At 42.3% G+C, this 18,300-nt stretch overlaps 1 protein-coding gene across 1 annotated transcript in view; it reads left to right on the top strand.

The window, feature by feature from the left end:
• The window catches only part of LOC145987665 (Krueppel-like factor 6), a 757,584-nt gene that overhangs the window by 529,665 nt on the left and 209,619 nt on the right, over positions 1–18,300 (top strand). Inside the window, exon 2 of the mRNA XM_083122189.1 lies at positions 2,147–2,936. Coding sequence (XP_082978315.1) covers positions 2,147–2,936 — 790 coding nt within the window. The remainder of the gene's footprint in view (positions 1–2,146; positions 2,937–18,300) is intronic.

Genomic DNA, 18,300 nt, shown 5'->3' with positions numbered 1-18,300 from the left:
AATCATAGACATGCTGGTAAATTAAGTGAGTGTTTGTGAAAGAATGGAACTAATTAATTTCAGAAAGTGACATAAAATTGAGGAATTTACCTGAAACCATGAACAGGCAACTGCGAAAGAGAAGGAGGAACACAGATGCTGTAGAAGGGAATGCGATAGCAAAGGGACAAACAGAAATGGACGCCTTTTATGCCACTCGTGTCCGAAGTGGGGAAACGTCTACGTGAGGGTGAAATTTATGTAAATCTGTCATTGTGGCTACTCTTGGCATCAATATAAAACAGACACCAGCCCTGTACGAGGTAGCAGGAACGGAAGACACGCATTTGCAGACACTGCTGCATCTACTTTCACTGCATAGGAATCAGCAGTCATGTCTTGGCTGGATAGCGCGTGTGTATTTCTTTGTGGTTTTATCTTCATATATTTCGCCTATTTGGCATTGCTTCAAAAGGCATACGAATGCCGACTTCTCTCTTATATTATACACCCTGCAAACCGTATTCTTTTAGGCTAACGAGGCTCTGGCACCTGGATTCACAACTAACATGATCACCTGTAATGCTGTGCATTGTCCTAGGATGTGTCCCATCATAGTTTGGTTCTCAGATATATATTTTGGTTGTGGTTTTTCTTTGGTTTCAAAGTTTGTTTCTGAGCCGACTTTATCCTCAGGTATACTAATCAGATGAGATTTGCATCCGACCCACTGCGGCTTGGGAATCGAACCCGGGACTCCTTTCAAAGCGACAGCGTTACCATTCCGCCATTTCGAGGCCCTAGTTTTTCTTGAGGACTTGGCCTGACGTTCTCCTAGGAACGGGGGATCGAACTAGGGACTTTTAGATGTCCCAATGGGTGACAAATGTTTGACAAACGAGGTGTCCGTTTGTACTGCAAGTCTGGAAGCCCAGACTTAACTCCCTTCTCCTAGACTTTTAGCTCGTACTTCTGCACCCTCTGACTGATAGTTTAGAACTGACTGCAACAGACTGACCACTGACCTCCGTTCCCCCAGACATTTATTCCACTCGAATTTACTCAATAAAGCCGACTCATCTTCTTTGATTGCGATTCGATTGTTTACACCTGTTTGCAATGATGGTGGTCAAGGAAGCTCAAGGAGGCTCAGCAATGTCTGACAAGACATTCCTTGGATGTTTCTAATTATTTTCTGACTGGAAAGGTGACTGCTAAATGTCTTGGGTTCGTAGTTCTTTGTACTTTACATTTCAGAGATTCTACATATTGTTACGATATTAATTTTGATGAATGGATGACTTACTTAATTCTCCATCAAGGCCCCCCTCCAATGACGACGTGGTAATTCTGTTGCCTTGTAATCTAAATGTCCAGGGTTTGTTCTGCTGTGGAGGCTCATTGTAAAGTAGTTCAGTCCAAGCATATAAAAAAAATGTCCATCATTTTGATTTCGTTATGAAACTTATTCCGTGACGTCACGAAGACCTAATATGCTGAAGCATCCTTCGATTTAGGAACCAATTAATCAATTATACGAATAACTTGAGGGTGGAAAAACTACTTGACCTAACCGAATGCCTTCAAAGGGAATCCAACCCTTTTTTACAAGGCGACAGAATTAGTACCGAGAGACCAAAAATCTAGTTTTGACCTGTTAGACGTGTTTATTATATTAATATTAAACGAAATTCCATTTTTTTTGTTTTTGGCTGATATCCTTCTTTTACTTCATGCCATGGATTCTATTTATACGAGGGCTGGGGAATAAGTCATGCAACTATATTTTTCCTCAAAGTTAAATGGTGGTCCACAACGTCACTAGATGGCAGTGTGATAACGGTTATGGTACAGAGGAAAGTGATAATACATTGTTGAGTCAACCGTCGTTGTTTCAGACTTCTAAATACATGGCATTATACGCTACTATGCTGTGAGCCCCATTTGTATATTTTTGATTTTCATACCGGTCCCGCATTCTCGCGAATAAAAATACGTAGTTGCCATAACTTATGTCACAACCCTTGTAATAAAGGTCGATTTTTACATTCTGTACGTGGAGGAAAATTTTTCATCACCATTTATGTTGCATTCAATCCATAGTATTGTTGTAGTATGTTCTTGTTTCTTAAAGCACATATCTAATTCTAGTCTTTCTTCCTTTCAGACATGCTACGAAATGGAGCGGTATCTTAAGGACGAGCCCAAACTCAAATCGTATAAGAAGTTGCCAACCGATTTGGACACTCCGTGGAACCTCTTCACCGCTCCCGGTCGTATTACTTCATGGGCCGCCTCGTCACGCGGCGACGACGACGACGACAGGCTCAGCCTCGATGACCTCAACCTCAGCGACCGGAACCTGGACTCCCTCAGCCTGAGTTCGGCCAGCTCCGGGTGCAGTAGCGTTTCTTGGGACAGTTCCTTGAGTGACGTTCTAGGGCGGGCGGGAGTCCGAGGGGAAATAGTGGTGAAGCAGGAAGTGGTGGACATTGAGGAGATGAACAGCGAGACGGACAATGGTGGCAGTGACCCCTTGGGACTTAGGTTGGTGGCCCGCGCTGGCCAATCCGTCCACACGTTGACGCCTCCCTCGAGCCCGGAGTCGGGTCCCGGAAACAGCAACAGCAGCACGAGCAGCGGGGAGAGCGGGGCCGTCGAGATGGGTCTCCTCAGGGTTGCGGGGCCCAACGGCTCCAAGGGGGCCCTCGTTCGACTCACGGCAAGGAGTTCGTCGGCTGTCGCCAGACTCATTTCTGTTTCCCCGAGTCATTTCCCAATCCGGCAGGTTGCCAACGGAGCCAACGCAGGTTCCGGTAACGCTGGAGGCAGGCATTCCTCCAGGCACGACCATTCCCCGGACTCCAAAAGAAGAATACACAAATGCCAGTTTCCCGGGTGCAAGAAGGTGTACACCAAGAGTTCTCACCTAAAAGCACATCAACGAACGCATACAGGTAAGTGAAATAGCACCACTTTATATTACTAATGCCCACATAAACCTATGTACGTTGAATCGCAATGAAACTGTATGATTCTGTTGCAGCTTTTCGTCCAAGCGAGTTACTTGTACATAGAAATTCCAATGAGAAATGCATGCTCGACCAAGACTCGAACCCGGATCTCGTGCATACCGTGCCGTTGCTCAAATAACTGACAGAAACCCGGGTTCGAATCCTAGTCAAGCCTGTATTTTTCGATGAAATTTCTACATAGTACATTTCATGTGTGTGCCAAATCGTAAAGTGAGTTACTTGTAGTATACTGTTCATTGTGGTTTAACATTGTACAGGTAAGAATGACGTACTATAAGTGCCGTGAGCGGAGCATTACAAATATCCTGTACAATGACCGAAAACTTTCTTACAATGCAAAATATACACTTACAGGTTAAAAACGGCAACATGTGCGTACAGTCCAGAACGAAAGAGTACAACAAAAGCGAACAACAAATCTTGTGATTTCATCAGATCAGATAGGTCTTCGGAATTTTTAAATTTGCATCTTCAACCTTCTTTTGTTTCTGACTGCATTTGCAGGACCTAATATGGGTCATGTCTAAGAATAGTAGTGTATATTAGTTGTTTCAAAGTAGTACTTAGTAGGTATCCTCTTTTTTTACCAATTGAATATCACTTTTTGACATATTTTGACAATTTTTTGTCGATGTTTTAGCGTTTAGCAATGTTTTTAGTACAATTTTCACTATACTCATTTTTCCCCCACTCGTACTTGGTAGGTATATTATGATCTTACGTGATACAACTTAACCTATTTTTTTTTACGATTATTTAATTTTTTTTACGATCCTAAGTGATATAATTTAACCTATTATTTTTTTTATTTATGCACTGTTTGAACGTTATTATTTGAGGATCATATTTTGTAGGTATTTTTTTTTATCAATTGAATATCATTTTTTGACATATTTTGACAATTTTTTGTCGATGTTTTAGCGTTTAGCAATGTTTTTAGTACAATTTTCACTATACTTATTTTTCCCCCACTCGTACTTGGTAGGTATCCTCTTTTTTTACCAATTGAATATTACTTTTTGACATATTTTGACAATTTTTTGTCGATGTTTTAGCGTTTAGCAATGTTTTTAGTACAATTTTCACTATACTTATTTTTCCCCCACTCGTACTTGGTAGGTATATTATGATCTTACGTGATACAACTTAACCTTTTTTTTTTACGATTATTTAATTTTTTTTACGATCCTAAGTGATATAATTTAACCTATCATTTTTTTTATTTATGCACTGTTTGAACGTTATTATTTGAGGATCATATTTTGTAGGTATTTTTTTTTATCAATCGAATATAAGTTTTTGACATATTTTGACAATTTTTTGTCGATGTTATAGCGTTTAGCGATGTTTTAGTACAAATTTTCGCTGCACTTATTTTTTCCATTTATACTTGGTAGGTATATCACGATCTTACGTGATACAACTTAACCTATCTTTTTTTTTACGATCCTAAGTGATATAACTTAACCTATCATTTTTTTATTTACGCATCGAACTAACCTACAAGGGACTCTGTTTTGTTTTAATATTTCAGTATTATAAGGTTTTCACAAATTTTATATAACCTAAAATGTGTTGGATGTTGATTTTTAGTATGTGGCAATTTTTTATGAATTTTAAAACTGCTCCGTGACCCTTTCGTTCTTCACGTCGTAGGCGAAGGACTTCTCTGCAATCAGGATGACACTGCATAGGGTATCCTCGGGCAAGGCATCGTGGAACTCGCAGACGACCTTGATGTTGGTTCGATCGTTGACCACAACCTTCTTCCTCTTAGATGTGTTGATGACGGTCATGGGTCTCCGGGCTTTGAATTCGCTGGGCGTGTAGTACATGTCCACGCTTCCCTCGGTCACGCGTTTGTAAGCCGAAAACGCTTCGTAAAGTTTGAGGTAATCGTTTTTGGTCACGTCCAGGTTGTAATTCTCGCGCGGGAACACTTCGTTACGTCCATTCTTCAGATAAACGTTCTTGATTTTGCAGTCGTCGAACTTGCTGGAATCTTTCTCCTGATTGTTATCGCGCCCGGTCTGAAAAAGCACTACGACGAAATCTGGCATGTCGAACTGTATGTTGTTGAACTGCGTCGTCACGTCGAATTCCATGTGACTTCCCGACGCCATCTTCTGCACGCACTGGTAACCGTGAAAGTGAATCAACACCTGCGGACTTTTCAAGATCTCCGCTTTGTACTTGAGGGCGTAGTTCGTTTCGTATTCCACCACCGGCATTCTCAATTCCATGCTCCGGATGACGCATTTCGCCGCTTCGGGTAAAGTGTTGGCTATCGGCGTGGTGCCGTCCGGACCCAAAGTAGCGTATCGCATCAGTGCGTTGTTGTCGTTGGCCGCTCTTCGAAACGTGACCCTCAGTCCTCCCTTCCACATGATCTCCTTGTAGTCCGAGAAGAAACCTGGCAGCAGACGCATGGGAAAGAGCACCGTGTGACTTTTCGTCGATATTTTGCTCCCGGCTTCGAATCCCCCGGCCTGGTAGTACGCTGCGTCCGTTTTGGATAATTTCAACGTTCCCACTGCCGTCGACGTGATGCCTGGATAATCTATTCTGTCGATGACGGTGTTGTGTTTCCTCACCTCCACCTGCGAGAACAGGTGAGGCACGAAGTTGTCCACGAGTATCAAGTTTGCTGCTGCGGGAAACGCGTCTCCGCTTTCCTTCTTCACCACATCGAATTGAAGGTAGAGGTCCGCTCTGTGAGGATGAACGAACCCATCGCCTACGTCCACGTCGTATTCGATCTCCCTGTTCGCCTCGTTGAGATTGGCGAACGTGCGACGGTTGGGAGGGAAAGATTGCAATTCGTAACTTTCGATTTGCTCCATTTTACATGTATGGTTATTTATTATACGTTGATCTCCACGATGGCCGTCGTAGTGGCACCTGCGAAATCCACCACGTCTCCTTTCTCGTTCGTCACCACCAACTCTATGTCGTCTATGCGGTTGCGACATACTGGAAAATAGATCGGCGAAGAGGGCGTGTAGATGATCGGTTCCATGAACTCGGAACTTGGTTTGAAAGTGGCTATGATTCCCGTCTGCTTGTGACTTCCCAGTAATCCGTCCGAAGATTTCGTGATCATACCTTCCGCCACGTTGCAGTGTACGTTCAGAGTCTCTATGGCCAAAAATTTAGGAATGTTGGTTGCTACGTGCTTGATGCCAGCTTCGAGTTTTGTGTTGTTCTCGAAACCTAAAAGTTCTCCCATGGTGCCCAGGTCCACGGTCTCCGTCGCGGATAGGATTTCCACTCTGTGCGTGACCGAATTTTGAGAAAGATATGTGCCTTTGGGTAATTGAGCTTGCAAAGTGGAAAGATTGTATTGACCTGGCGTGACGACGATGTGTTCGCTTCCGACGCTAATTTTGTTGTTGTGCTGGGTGACGTTAGGTATGAGGTACATGCTGTAGAATGCACGCAGAGCCACGGATTTAGGATAGACAATGTCGTCGTGCAGCGTGAGTTTCAAGATTGAAGATTCGCTCGTGAGATGGAACACACCCATCCTAGTGATGCTGTTTGAGGTTCCACAATGCTTTCTGGAAATCTTCGATCGTAGGGTTATTTATTTTAGAGAGAAACGCAAGCACGGAGAGGCAGAGATGACCGCAGTTCACGTCTCCGAAATCTTGAATGCGTTCGTCGTTGTAGTATATGGAGGTTTTGTTTGTTTTCAGATAATAAACTAAATTTGTAGGTGGAACACCTCCGAAAGAATCGAAAACGAATGCTTTATCATCATTTTTGTGGTAACATATCCAATGCGTGCCTGGATTTTCTTGATCGTCCAAGTTGACTACTCCGCATTCTTTTTTTTTAGCGGTTGAAGGTAACGAGTCGGACATGAAAACTCCTCTGAAGTGTTTGATTTGTAACGGTTCGATCAGAGATTCAATGTCTCGGTTGGTGAGTGCTTCTGTTTCTTTTTTTTAAACTTTCTCATCACGCCCTTCCCCTTTTTCTTCTCCATGGCCAGGTTGTGACGTTTCTGTTCTTCCAATTCCGCCTTGTTCTTCTTCGAGTCGATGACGGTTTTCGCGATGGCGGCACTTCCGCCGGCCAAACTTCCAACGGCCCCCAATGCTGCCAGGATGGCCGGGATGCTGAATATGAAACCTCCGATTTTTTGCTGTTTCCGCGAACGCTGCAATCTTTTCAATTGAGGTGTGCTGAGCAGCAATTTCATTCCATGTCCTTTCGACAAGCAAGAACGTTTCTTCTCGCGTTGTTTCTTGGTGAGTAACCCATCGAGGGCACCTAGATTTTTAAGATTGGAGTATGGTATCTGGTACACGACACCCTTGGGCTTCATGTTGATGCTCTATGTGTTATTTTCACGGTATGTTATTTATATATATATTCTGAGATTTTTTTTTGTGTAGTTTTTTACGGTATGTTATTTATATATTTTCAAGGCCTCGCAGTCGTTACACAAATTCTATTACGTGCTTCGTTTTCTTGCCAAGAAGTTCCTTTGTCCCCTTGTACACGATTCGAGTTTTGTTCTCAATTAAAATAGATAGCTTCTCGTCGGATAACATGTTAGCGTATCGATCCGGTAAAAATAGACTGTATTGTGCGTTGAGCAACAGGCGTACCTTGGGACCATACTGGGTAGAAACGATTGAACCGGAAGTTATCGTGTAAGGTTTGTCGACTTCCAATTCCTGAATTTTTACATACTCGACTGACAAATTTAGCATTTGTTTTAATGCTTGGAGATCGCTCATTTTTTCAGTTGTCAGAGTGTTAGAGAGAAATTTAATTGCTTTTTTTTCACGATGTGTGTTATTTATATATACCGAAGATTATTTTTTTACGATGTGTGTTATTTATATATCAAGTTTTTTTTTTTTTACGGTATGTTATTTATATACCCCACCCCAATTTTTGTTTCGTGTTCATGGCGATGGTGGTACCCAGTGCGGCGACCCGTTCACCCAGCGATGCGTCTCTGCTCACGAACCTTTCGAAAGCTGCATGTTCCAATTTTTTGTCTGCTTCGTGACGTGCATCCAGATCCGTCTGCGTGGTGTTGTAAGCGATGTCGTGATCTTTGCATGCCGCGTCCAACGGATTCACACCCTTGTCTCCTCTCTCCAATCTTTTCTCGAGTTTGGTACCCGGCCCGCAGTACTGGTAGCCAGGTAAATGCATCTCGAAAGGTAACTTGTTGATGATGTCGTTCACGAGTCCCTTTCCTTCGGCCACGTTCCAAAATTTCGGAGGCAGCGTGTTGATGATTTTGATCAGGTAACCTATACCCTTGTCGTCGTTCACGATGAAGTTGGAAAGTTTCGTGCTGATCATGTCCACGATGCCAACCTTCTCGTTGTAGAAATTACGGTTGCCTGCATTCTCTTCGCCGGCTATCACCAACAATCGGTCCACGAGTTTCCTAACGTCGTCCACCCAAACGAATTCTTTGGGTAACGTGTTGTAGCGTTTGACGCCGCTGCCTGTTTTGACCTGGTTCCAAATCGGTTTGATGAGATTCCTGTACTTCTCGCCGCTGCTCGATTTCACCCTATTCTGCGAGGCGTCGTTGTTCTGGTACAAGGCATCCGTCATGATCAGAATTTCCTTGTAACTTTGGTAATCTTCGTCGGTGTAATCTTTCGGCTGCTTTTTGGCAACGAGTTCCCACAGTCCCACCGTACCCGGATACCTGTTCCAACTATCCTTGTCGCCTAAATTGACTTTAATGTCGTTGCCTTCGAAGGTCACCTTCGATTTCCCAATCTTCCACACCACACCGCCGCCTTCGCTGGTTTCCATGCTGGGATACAATCCGAACACTTCATCCTTGTCGAATTTCCCCGTGCTCAGGTAGTCTCGTGCCAAAGGTCCCAACTCGATTTTATCCGAAGACGACGACGTGCTGCCTATGGCTCGACGTCGTGCCGGTGCATCCTTCAGTTCGAACGGTGTCGAAGGAATGCTCGAAATAGGTGTGGGTACGGCGTAATTTTTAGCTGCGAGCGGTACGAGTTCATTAATCAAATTTTTATTTTGTTCCGTGACACTTTTAATTTCTTTACCTAGACTGCTGATGGCATCGATCACGGGTTGATCCTGACGTTTCTTCTCTTCGTAGAATCCGCGATTCTCGGATTTCCAACCTTTGAAGCGTTTCGCGAGGTAATCGCGAAGCTTGAGATTTTCGTCTTCGATTTTTCGTTTCGTCATGACGTTATTTATATACGTCGTTTCTCACAACGTTGCAACGTTTAGAAAGTCGTTGATTTTGTTTCTGTATTTTCCATCGTTGGGTTTCCTCGTCATGTCGATCGTCGCGAATCCGAAATCGTCACCGTTCCAGCAAGTAGAGCAGCCTTCCGAAAATTGATTGTAGTTCATGTCTCCGCCTACGTAGTCATCGTACGCGTGCTTGAGGTTGGTGTGATCTTGACGAAACAAACATATGAAATTGGCGTTGTCGCGCACTAACTGTTTTGGAATTTTGGAAAACGTTTGAGCCAGGTAAAAACAATCCATTCCTTTGTGACGACCTTGCGTGAAAAAGTTGCGAATTTCATTTTGATTTTCCAGGATGGCGTCGTCGAACACAACGACTGAATTTTCACGACAATCGTCGAGTGGTTTTATTTCCGAGGCGAACGTTGCAATGTCCAGACCATCGTACAGTTTCATCAGTTGCTGGTATTTGGATTGCTCCAAACTTTTCGAGAACACGTACAGGTGCCTGTTCTTCCAATTTAACCAATTCGGTGCGAGGAGAAAATTGTCCACGAGCAGTGTCGTTTTCCCACACCCCGAAGGACCTACGATCAGACAGCGGATGCTGTCGGGAAGCAACTCGCCGTTCTTTTTCTTCGTTTGACTTTCCGGATCCGGTAGACGCTTCACCACGTTCCACGTACTCACAAGATCACTTCGTCCGCGTCGATCCAACTCTTTTCCGGAAGTCCCAGCCATTTGACAAACAGTTTGTCACCTTTCCTACGCAATACTTTCTCGATGAGGTACGTGTCGGGGTGTTTCGTTTTAGAGAGTTCCTCTTCGTAAAATCTTCCTTTCAAAATCTCGCCGCTACTATCTTTTATTATATACGTGTGTCGGTTTCCAGGTAAAACTCGAACCACCGTAAAAAGTTCCGTGCTCCAATTTTTTGTGAACCCCTTCTCGAAGGTGCGTTTGAATTTGCTGATCCTCACCTGGTCTCCAATTTTGTATTTAGCTTTTTTTGTCGTGGGTGTGTACTTTGGACAGTAAACTGTAGAAATTAAACGCTGCTCGTCGGACTTGGTAACGTCGGCTGGCTTCATGCCTATCGTTCTGTGTACAGTATCATTATAGGTGTCGACGAGTTCCGGCAGGATGTCGACCCATTTGTAATTTCCCTTAAGCGTGAATCGTTTCCACATGTGTGTTTTCAAGGTTCGATTGAATCTTTCCACGATGCTGGCTTTGATGTGACTGAAGCTCGAATAATGTCGAATCTTGTGTTTTTGAATAAACTTTTGGAATACGGCGTTGTAAAATTCTTTACCGTTGTCCGTTTGCAGAAACCGTGGTTGTCTCCCGCCGCTTTCGCGAAAAATTAATTTGAATGCTTCCGTGACGCACGTTCCCGTTTTCGCCTTCAAAGGTAGAGCCCATGCGAATTTCGAAAACGTGTCTATGACGGTGAGGAGGTACTTGTTGCCCTTGTTCAATTTATGCACGTTTTTCAAATTGCCGCTACTCATCTCCACGAGGTCACTTTGCCAGAGGTCGTCGATGCCCTTGGTTACCACAGCCAAACGTTCGTAGTTACGGCGTGCAGGTTTATGCAATTCTTCGACGATGGCTTGCCTAGACATTTTCTTAGAGATTACGTTTCAAGAGAAGCACAAGCGTGATGGGATTCAAAGAGGGTGGCACTTCGCTCGTATTTTGAATGATCAGCTTATCGCCGGCACTCACGTCGAAAACGGTGAGATCTTCGTCTTCGTGTATTTCATATATGTTGCGCGTTTCGTTCCAACGCGCCAGAGGAATGTTTCCTGCTTTCTGGACACCACGATTCGATATCAAAGTCATGGTGGGAACGCTAGCTTTTCTACCGTGAGACCAGTACGAAAATTCGTTTATCTGAATCGTGCCATCGAGGAGAAACTTGTAGTACGGATGATAAGGATGCAACATGTACAGTTTGTTACCTTCGACGAACGTGGAGATTCTCTGTTGATTGGGTATGCTGTTGATTTCGATGGCTTGCAGAGAATGCAGTTTAGCGAATTTAGTATCGACGCTAACGAGGTTGCTGTGAAGCTGACCCAGTGTGTTTTGTACGGGCACCAAATGCTCGACTATGGTATCCGTTACGGCAGAAAACGACGGTTTGATTTTCACTTCCACGTTCAACTGCTTGTAGTTTTCGTTGAGTTCTTGCAACTTGGCGCCGAAAGAAGCCAGCGTCGATTCCTGCGTGGATTCCAGCACTCCGACTTGATCTCTGATGTTGACGACAATGTTCTGAAGGTTCTCGACTTGATTCAATTTTGAGCTCTTCTCGGTAAGATCGTTCACGATGCTTCGCATCTCTGTAAACTGCGTGTGAAGGTCGGCTACGCTCTGCGAAGTGGGCAGCGTCGACACCAGCGAACTAATTTCGTCTCGAATCTGTTCCACGTTCGCCGTTTCCGTTTCTAGTCGTTTCAGCATTCGAGATATGTTTCTTTTCAAAGCGTGCAATTCTTTGGAGGTGGGGAGATTGGCCACTTTACTCTCGAGATCGCTCAATGAACTTTTGATGTCGCTCGATTCGGATAGTGCCGTCACCGCCGTTTTCAATTTTTCCAAATCTTCGCTCGAAGGCACGCTCGTCCGTAACGATTCCAAGTCACCCTGTATGTTGTCGAGTACGTGATGAAAATGAGCGAGATTCGTTTCGACGTTCAAATTTTCTAAATATTCGATCTTCTGCTGAACCGTGCTCAACGTGTCTTGAATGCTCGTCAACGCGTTCGCTTCAGCGTGAATATTTTTAATTTCTTCGTTGATCAATTCCAAGGACGCCTGAAGCGTAGCGATGGTGGTTTGAATGTGTTCGAAATCTCGATAGGCCTCCAATTGAATTTTTATGTTCGCGACGCTTTTACCGATGACCTGCAGTTCGTCCGACGATGGTAGGTTCGTCATTGTATCTTCCAAAGTCTGCAACTTGGATTTAATTTCTTCTAACGTGCCGGTGAATTCTTCTTGTAATTTGGAAACAACGACATGCAAGCGTTCTACATCAATATCGTTCACCACGGTTTGAAGTTCAGAGAAATTCTTTTCTATTGCGGAAGTTCGTTCTTCGATTTCGAGTTTCAATTTTTCCAAATCTTTATTTTTCGATTGAAATTGCTGTAATTTGGCCAAATCATTTTGAAGCGAATCCACGTTCAACTGTATATTTTGAACGCTGTCGTAAGAAGGTACGTCGACATAATTTTTTATGAGCGTTTTCAGTTCGGAATCGATTTTCAGAATGGGGTCGAGACATTGCGTTTGGAGCGTAGCGATTTCCGACTCTAAACTTTTGTTTAAGGTTTCCTGCAAAGCAATCAAATCGGTCCTCAACTTCTTAACTCGAATGTCCAACATGAGAATCTCTTCTGCGTGGTCTACACGCTTGGTGTTGCCGAAAATGTCGTTAGGCATTTTTGTTAACGGTTATTTATAATAGGATAGACGATTCGTAATTCTACAAAAAGAGGAATAAGTTTGTCGTAATCTCCGAGGAGTTCTATGTACAGGTAATCTCCAGCAGACACATCGTACGTAATGTTAGAAAGCATCTTGTCGTGCTTGATTCGAAAAATGTTCTTGCCGGTAGAAATTTTGATTTCGCCTGCGTTTTCCGGATTCACGGTGATTTGAAGTTTCCCGTCGATCGGAATTTCGTAGAAATGTAAATTGTTATTAAAAACATAAAACATCTTGCCCACATCGTCATTCAGTTTCGTCCAAATGCTGTTGAGGTGAATGATCAACAGACCGTTGAGTTTAGGTAACACGGAAGGTAAGACTTCATGATCTGGTATGGTTTCCATAATGATCTGTTTTTTGAAACCGAACAAATTCATAGGCATGCTGGTTATTTATTCTCACAACGTTGCAACGTTTAGAAAGTCGTTGATTTTGTTTCTGTATTTTTCGTCGTTGGGTTTTCTCGTCACGTCGATCGTCGCGAATCCGAAATCGTCAGCGTTCCGAAAATTGATTGATCAACAGACCGTTGAGTTTAGATAACATGGAAGGTAGAAATTCATGATCTGCCGTGCGGTGTACAGTCTCCATTGTTTGCTTTCGGAAACCAAAATGATTCATTGTCCTTGCTAGTTATTTATTGTGTATGTGAGATAGTTAATTTTTTTTATTTTAGTTATAGTTATTTAAGTTTATTTTTTTTTCATTTGCATTGCCTACAATTTTTACTAATTTCTAAACGATAGTGTCCCCAAGGCAACGTATGGATTCCACAAGACAAAATACATCTTTTATCGTCATGCGGATCTAATGCTACTTTCCTAACTTTGTTTGTTGTAATCACGTGGTCTACACTTTGGATTCTTTGTTCTATGCTTAGTATCGTCGATTGTGAGTAAAAGCAATCGATGTAATCGTGGAAGGTGAGTTTGTTCTCCACCGTATTTTTGCCCACACCTTTTGCTTTCTTCGTGACGCTACTCTCTGTTCTCATGGCATACATCTTCGAACGCAAACCCGCGAACTCGACAATAATATCACCGTTACATTCATCTTTCAGTTTACCTAGGACTTTTTTGTTGAGGGATGGAATTCCAAATCTGTTGGGTTGAGGGTACGCAGAAGTATCGAAATACTCAAGCATGGAAGGATTTTTTATGTCTTCGTATAGGTTAGGTGTTTGTATGCTGTAAATAAAGCTGTCGGTGTCCGTGTACAAAAGTGATATTTTATCATTGTAGAAGGGTTTCATCACGTCATAATGAAATTCGAACATGTAAAGTTTCGACAAGTCGAGAACCGTTGCGCCAACGTAAATTGGTTTTCTGAATTTCATCAATTTTATATGTAGATTGAAAAGTGCTAAATTCTCGTTGTAAATTTTTCTCGACTTGAATCTAGGATCGGCTATCCACTTCCGACATTTATTCTTATCGGAAATTAATTTCACGTCTACGTGCTTTCTAACATTCTCCATGGTCTTTCCGTACACTGCATTGTTCATTAATTTAAAAAAATCCTTGTCTAAATCGGAAGTGGCAGCTGTTCTATGTTGTGTGTTAGTTTCTATGTAAGGTCTTAACCACGTGGAATGTTTAAACTTTAGTATTCTTCTAACATTTACTATCTGAACACCCTTCCCAATCAAAAACCGGAGATTCTTGTAGTGGACGACGTATCTCTGTTTAGGGTCCAATGTTAACAAAAGCTTGTCTTGAACTGAGTCGGGTGGACATTTGATTTCGGGAGTCGGAGGCAAATGCGAAAACGTGTCGTGCAGGTGGTCGGAGAATTGGAGATCTACCTCTGCGAATAAACCACACTCGCTATCGTCGAAATGAATAATATCTATCGAAGTGGGATCTAACCATTCGAATCCCCCGTAAGGAAGTTTCTGAACCATGGCATGTCCGTAGAGATTATTAACGTCGGCGTAGAAGATGTAATTCGATGCTCGATTTGAATCGTAATCTTCTTTCATGTGTACGTTATTAGCTTTCGCATGTCTCTGTACGCATTGCACCATTCCACCTCGTATCCCTCTTTCGATGAATAGCAACATGTCAACGTCCGATATCAGTTCCAGCTTGACCTTTGTCTGGAATAACATTGCCGACCACGCTAATCCCGGTAGACTGTAGAAATACGCTGGATCTAATTTGTAAATATTCGTTGCCGTTTTCCTGAACGCTTGAAAAACATCCGCGAGTATCGTCACGTCTAATTTTAAGTATGCGTCGTGGTAGTCTCCGAGTGTCCTACATTCTAATTTCTCCCACATGAGTTGCGCGTGTTGGTATTCTTCGTCCGTGATTCCTTTCTCTCTGAGTCTGCTGTAAAATTCTCTTGGAAGTGGAAGAGCGTCGTCGTTAAATTTAGAACCATCACTGACATATTCGTAAGGATAAACCCCTTTACGTCTAACGAGTTCTATGTTTACGTTGGGAAAACTAGCTCCAGTTATTTTAAATTGATCGTCGGTGAGTTTGTTCGCTAAAGCATCCAGACTTGCAGAGAGAAATCTATACGAATCCAGGAAGCGCATCTCGATTGTATTTTTCGTTCCCGGAATCGACACTTGCTTGCTGAGACTAATGTAGCGTTCTTCATTCTCGGCCAAGACACCTATACGTTTCGGATCGTAGCCAAGATGTCTCACCAGGTGGTGAAAATCATATCCGCTTCCGTTGTGAAAGAATATGGGGATGAATTTAGGTTTCTGGATTTTAAGATTGCACGTGTTGCAAATTCCACCTATGTAGTTTCCGCTGAAATGATCGTGGTGGAATATTTTTTTGTTCTCATCAGTGAAACTTTGATCACATACCGGACACACCTCAGTGGAATTGTAATTTTGAAGTTCATTTTCAGTTAAAGGTGCCATCGGTTTTGATGTAAGCAGTACGCTACCAATTACCTCAACCTCCTCCACCATTTTTTCCAGGAAGTGTTCGATTACATTTGGCCCGCGGTATATATATGCTTCATTTATTTTATCACGTCGCACAACAACATAACCGAAACTATTAGGTTGATGAAGCTGGTACGGCGTTGTGGAGGAAAATTCGGGATCCGGTTCGCAGTAGGAGAGTGGTTTGAGGAACGCCTCGAAATCTGCGACGATGATTGCAGGATGTTCTAACAATGCCTTGTGCATTTTGAATTCTTCGACTTCGTTCGTTTCGGGCATCAACATTCTAGCCGGTCTGTTGTCGCCGCAGTAAATTTTATGTTTGACAAGTTTCTCGATAGCAATTTGACGTCCGGTGTATTTTCGATAATCGAGTTGTTTTTGATCGTCGAACGTGGTTAGGCATCTCGGACAAACTTCGATGTTGTTTGCATGCTTGGTTGATTGACTTCTGACCAAACGTGATAGTGAACGAATTAGCGTGTAGTGATGAACATCCTCGTTTGAAATTAGAAGAAGATTAATCACACGAGCATCGTCATCGTCGATATCGCTTATCCTGACGGGATGCACGAGATATTTATCTGACGTGAAGGAATACACATTAATAGCGATGCGTTTTCCAGCACGATTTTCGAACTTTGTTATATCGGACAATATCACCGGGTATTCGATGCCAGACATTACACTTTGAAAGTCGGTCTCGTATTGTTTGTAATGTCCAACCCACTGTGGATTATTTGACCAATAAACAGGATGCAGTGCAGCCAATATACACCAAAGGAAACACTTGTTATCGCTGTTCTGTATATTTAACACAGCCCTCTTGTGTTGAATGTTCGGTGGAAGAGGAACGTAGCTGGAAGCGCGAAGAGGCGAGAATTGGTTCACGTAAACAGTTAACGTGTGAGGACTTCCACATAGAGACCATCCCGACCCTTTAGCCTCGAAATCGTCATGTTTCTTAACCAGCTCGTTGGAAACTTTATAATAGAAGTTGTCCAAATTTTCGACGTCCGCCAAATAAAGAGTCTGGTTTTTTGTACGATGATAAAAAATACTCGTTGTGCCATCAACTTTCTTGTATTCAGAAAACAGAACAACGTATACTTTTATAGAGTTGTTTTCAAGTTTATCTTTTAAAATATTTAGTACAGATGTTTTCTTTTCGTCCAAGAAACTAAGGATGTCACGGCCTGGTTCTGACTTAATTGAAAAATCCTGGAGTTGGTCGTTAAATGCAGATCTAATTGATTTGCATTCATTAGATAATTTAATTTGCTTGGAAGTGGAAGCTTCCGTTTCTGAATTATCGATTTTCCTTTTCGATGCTTGTTCGGTCGATGGTTTGCAAATTTTGAGATGTTTACTTAAATTTGTAATGCTGATCATCTTTCCGCATCGAGCACAGGGCTTAGAAGGTAACGAACGATTAATTCTCGAACCTGTTTCGCTACATCTTGCCCTGTGTACCGATAAATTGTTCCTTGAGATTAGCTTCCCACAAGTAACACATTCAGTTTTATCATTTTTACGATTGAAACTGGTGGTGGATGCCATTGCTTTCTCCAAAATCACAGAAATCAAAAAGTCTAGTATATAGCGACACAATTTTCAGGTATGTTATTTTATATAGAATTTCTTGGAGTGAAATAGAAAATACACGATCACGTCAAAATTCATTCTGGTCGAAATTACTATGAAAAACCACGTGAAACACCTTTGAACTTGAAATAATAGATGGTATGTAGCTTCAAAGAAAATTAAATACCTATTTTTTTACAAAAAACGAGGAGCACTGCAACAGGACGTCCGTACTCTTCGGCTGCTCTCACAAGACTGACTGATCTGCAGTATATGCCGTCTTATATAATAAAAATGCGAACTGTATTGAAAACACCTGTAATAATTAACCAATCAGAAAACGCCACGTTAGATATGACTCATCACATTACGTCATAACTTGTTGCAATATGTTGTGTAATAGTTTACTCCCTTATAGTTAATACAACGAAGAGCATTAGATATGAGTCATCACAATATTACGTAATAACTTGTTGCAAAAACGTTGTGCAATAGTATACCCTTATAAGTAATACAATTAAGAGGTGCTTAATATGAGTCATCACAATATTAGTTACATGGTTCTAGTTAGAATGATGATTTTTTTGGTTTGTTAGATAGGGGTTGAAGAAGACTATTTGTTGTAGTGACCACAGTATTGTTTTTTTTTCGGTTTTTTTTGTGTTTTCTGTTCTCTTACAAGAATTAATATAGGTTGTCATAGAACCCTCAAATTCATGACTTAGCAAAAAATCTGTTTGCGAATTCATCACAATACGGAAGTAATGAGAAGCACGCGCACGCGTGTGTGTGTGGCACATCGTTCCCGAGAGTGAGGTTTACAAAGGTCCCGATATACAAACATTTAACCGAGACTTGGAAAATTACGATAAGGTGCATTCATCCTTCAAGAATGAGAGACTGTATTATTTACTCATCACGTTGTGTCAGCAAGCTTTACTTTCGGGTGTAGTGTTGCCAACACTGCGAGAAAAAAATTGCCTGCTCCTTGCTTTAGGTTAGGTTACCCCAAAAACCTTGGTGATTTTTTTTGAGTGAGAAGCTGGTAACACTGCAAGAAAAAGGTTG

This window comes from Lepisma saccharinum, chromosome 5 (genome assembly GCF_977018435.1).
Source record: "Lepisma saccharinum chromosome 5, izLepSacc3.1, whole genome shotgun sequence".
Classification (NCBI taxonomy): Eukaryota; Metazoa; Arthropoda; class Insecta; order Zygentoma; family Lepismatidae; genus Lepisma; species Lepisma saccharinum.
Note: the sequence above shows the minus strand (reverse complement) of the source record. Positions and strands in the feature narration are given on the sequence as shown.